General features: G+C 36.1%; 1 protein-coding gene across 1 annotated transcript; it reads left to right on the top strand.

Annotated features, from left to right (window-relative positions):
• The first annotated feature begins 566 nt into the window (after nucleotides 1-566).
• On the top strand, nucleotides 567-1985 carry LOC130963182 (uncharacterized). Its single transcript, XM_057889331.1, has one exon. The coding sequence runs from the start codon at nucleotides 567-569 to the stop codon at nucleotides 1983-1985; it is 1419 nt and encodes a 472-aa protein (XP_057745314.1).
• The last annotated feature ends 1441 nt before the right edge of the window (nucleotides 1986-3426 follow it).

The raw sequence follows: 3426 nt of genomic DNA, 5'->3' as shown, positions 1-3426 counted from the left end.
TTTAAAATATTCTATCATACTTGTTAAGAAAATCTTGTGTGTTATTTATAGAGGAATGTTAGGACATTAATAAAATTTAATTTTTTGACAAATAAGTAATCAATAATATTTTAAAATATGAATTAAAAATATACTATTAAATTATTATTTAAACAAAAAAATAAATTAATAACAAAATATTAACAAAACATAATAAATTTTAAAAATTTATAATTATGTGTCCAAATCACATCGGTGAATTGAATAATTAAGTTACCTAATGAAATCTACAATATCGATTAACGCGTGATCCTTTTGAAGAATGTTCAAAACATTCCACATGTACCCTTCTTGTACCCCACCATCACCACCCTATATATATGAACCCAACCAAACACAACACATCTCCTCAAACGCAAACATTCACAAATCACATGTCACAACCCATAATCTTTCAAGAAAAAATTATTCAACAGTCAAAAGTCAAACAGAACCTCACCAAAAACAAAGTTAACAGCAAAAAACCTTTGAAAAACAAGAAAAATAGGAAAACAAATTGTCAGTAAGAGATCAAACAGTCTGCGGAAATGGTTATGGTATTGTCAAGGCGACCCAAAATCTTGCCGGCAGAATCAAAGGCGAGAACATTAGAAATTCGCGCCTTTGATGTCGGCAAAAGCATGTGCCGCCTTGTCTGCCTCTACCACTCTCTCTCGGACGGAGAAATCACTCGCCTCCGCGGCCAGACCACTAAATCCAAGGGAGTGGCGTACCTCACGTCTCACCAGGAATGCTTCCTCCTCAACCTCGCGGCAGCGGAGCTCCTCGAGGATCTTGACGCTGCCGCCATCACCGTGTCCCAGCTTGGCCGGAAGTGCTCCGACGTTTCCCTCTCCCGCTTCGACCTCGTCTATAACGACCTCAAGCTTGGCGTCATCGATCTCAGGAAGCTTGGTTACGCCACACGGAGCGCCAATAAGGTTATCGGGAAGATGGAGAAGCTCGTTGCCACCACCGGAAACCTCCACACAGCCTTGGAAACCATGGCGGAGTTGGAAGCTTCCGAGAAGAAGATGCAGCGTTGTAATAACAACTACAACTACAACTACAGCAACAACTTTCCAAAACCCAATGTCGATTACTTGAAAGAAAAGATTGAATTTCAGAGGAAGCAAGTGCAGCACTATAAGGAGGTTTCGTTGTGGAACCAAACATTTGATAAAACCGTTGGGATCATGGCCAAGGTTGTGTGCATTGTTTATGCAAGAATATGCTCCGTTTTTGGAGGATGCGTTTCATTGTTTTCAGACAAGAACAACGACAACGACAACCTCGACAACAGCGTTTATTGCCTCTTAGAACACCGTGTGTTGTACCAGAACAATCTTTGTCTCTCCGATCATCACCAGCGTGGTAGTTACAAAACAAAATCTGGTCCCCTCTTCTCTAAAACCAACAAATTGTATCCCGTCAATTTTTATAGCGGTGCTTTAAAACCTGACAGGATACAATTTGATGCCAAGAGTATCTGCAACGAAAAATGTGGTAATGTTTTAAAGTTGGCCCCATCAAACACAGTTGGTGGAGCCAGGTTGGCATTTAAGTATGCCAATGTGATATTATTTGCAGAACGTTGTTTCAATGCGCCGCCAAAGGGGGCACGTGAGACACTGTATGAGATGCTGCCAGAGAGGTTGCGGGTGAAGGTGAGGGCGAAACTTAAAGCAAGGTGGAGAAAGGGAGAGAACGGAATGGAGGAGTGTGATGCCTTGGCAGACGGGTGGCGGGAGGCGGTGGAGGAGCTTTTGGATTGGCTTTTGCCGGTGGCGCATGACACAGTCCGGTGGCACAGCGAGAGGCTCTTGGAGAAGAAGCCGTTTGAGGTGAGGGAGAGGGTGCTGCTTTTGCAAACACTACATTACTCTGACTTGGAGAAGGTGGAGGCAGCCATAGTGGAGGTGCTAGTAGGGCTGAGTTATATATATTTGTATGAGAAACGGTTGTAGAATGTAGAGTCTAAATTATTCTAATATTTTTGTGGTAATTTAAGTTAGGTTATAAGATATATGGAGCTAAAATATTTTGGAAATTAGAATGAATTTTGCGAATTAGGTTAGTAATTCCTGAACTAGAAAGAATTATTTATTCAATTGGTAGGGAGTATTTAGTTTTTTTAGGAGATTAAGCATTGCTTTCATTATTTATGATAATAAAAGAGGAATTCAGTTCTTTAGACATGAGTTTTTTTTTAAATGTTATGTTTCCTCTGTTTTTTGTGTAACAAGTTAGTCTTAATCTTAACAAGTAGTGCATTATTGTCATGAACCATGATTGATATTAATATTAGTAGGGTCTTAATGTCTTATGGTCCATTTAAATTGAAAGCCATTGTCATTTGTCAGCATATATATATATATATATATATATATATATATATTGCCTAGCTACCATCTGCATTTCTTGAAAGATTGAGAGAATATAATGTAACATAGTTTGCCTTTTATAAGATGAGTTATGTTATATGTAATGGTTTGTATATGAACATTGTGTCTATAATTTTTTTAACTTAGATGTGTAAGGTTTGATTGGTATGACTTTCATGCTGGATTTAATAGCAGGAAATAAGTGTGATGGGAAACATAAAATATCCAACAAAAGTAAACAATGCAAGTAACCCGGGTTTAATTCGCGATACAAATGCAGTTTGTTTATGGATTTCGTAATTTTTTTCCCTTAAATTGATGTCGTTAAATATGATCTTTTATTATATAATATTTTTAAATATATATATATATATATATATATATATATATATATATATTTTTTTTTTTTAGTCACACTTAAAGTTTGCATGATGAGTGATAAATTTATATTTTATGATGATTTTTTGGTTAAATATTTTTGTCGTCCCTAAAGTCTGGGTAAAAATCAAATTCGTCTCTGACTTTTTTTTTGTTATTAAAATCATTTTCAACATTATAAAATCATCCTTTTGTCTATAAATAACATTTTTTTGGACAATTTTATCCTGAAACAAAAATAAAAAATATTAAAAAAACCTACCCAAACCCTCCATTGACAAATTCCCAAAATAATGTCAATCTCCAAAATTGGCAAAATAGAAACTATGCTAAATATAAATTTTGTACAAAAACTGCTTCAAAATCACAATAGCAACGTAATTAAAAAATAGTGCTCAAGTTAGATACAGATTCTTAAAAATGGTAAAAATAAGAGAAACCTGAATATTTGACCCCAAGCTCAAAATGACCATGGCAAATGTACCAAAACTAGTACAACACATCAAGAACCAAATGTATTGAGAATGGCACAGTTGCTGAATTGCACTTGATGCGAGGTATCAATGCACAGTCCCACATTTAAACTCAGAAAAGTTTCAAACTTTACAATCAAAATCCAGGATTCATCGACTCCACAAAGAGGGCC

The sequence above is a fragment of the Arachis stenosperma genome, chromosome 2, assembly GCF_014773155.1.
Source record: "Arachis stenosperma cultivar V10309 chromosome 2, arast.V10309.gnm1.PFL2, whole genome shotgun sequence".
Classification (NCBI taxonomy): domain Eukaryota; kingdom Viridiplantae; phylum Streptophyta; class Magnoliopsida; order Fabales; family Fabaceae; genus Arachis; species Arachis stenosperma.
This window is presented reverse-complemented; position numbering and strand designations above follow the sequence as displayed.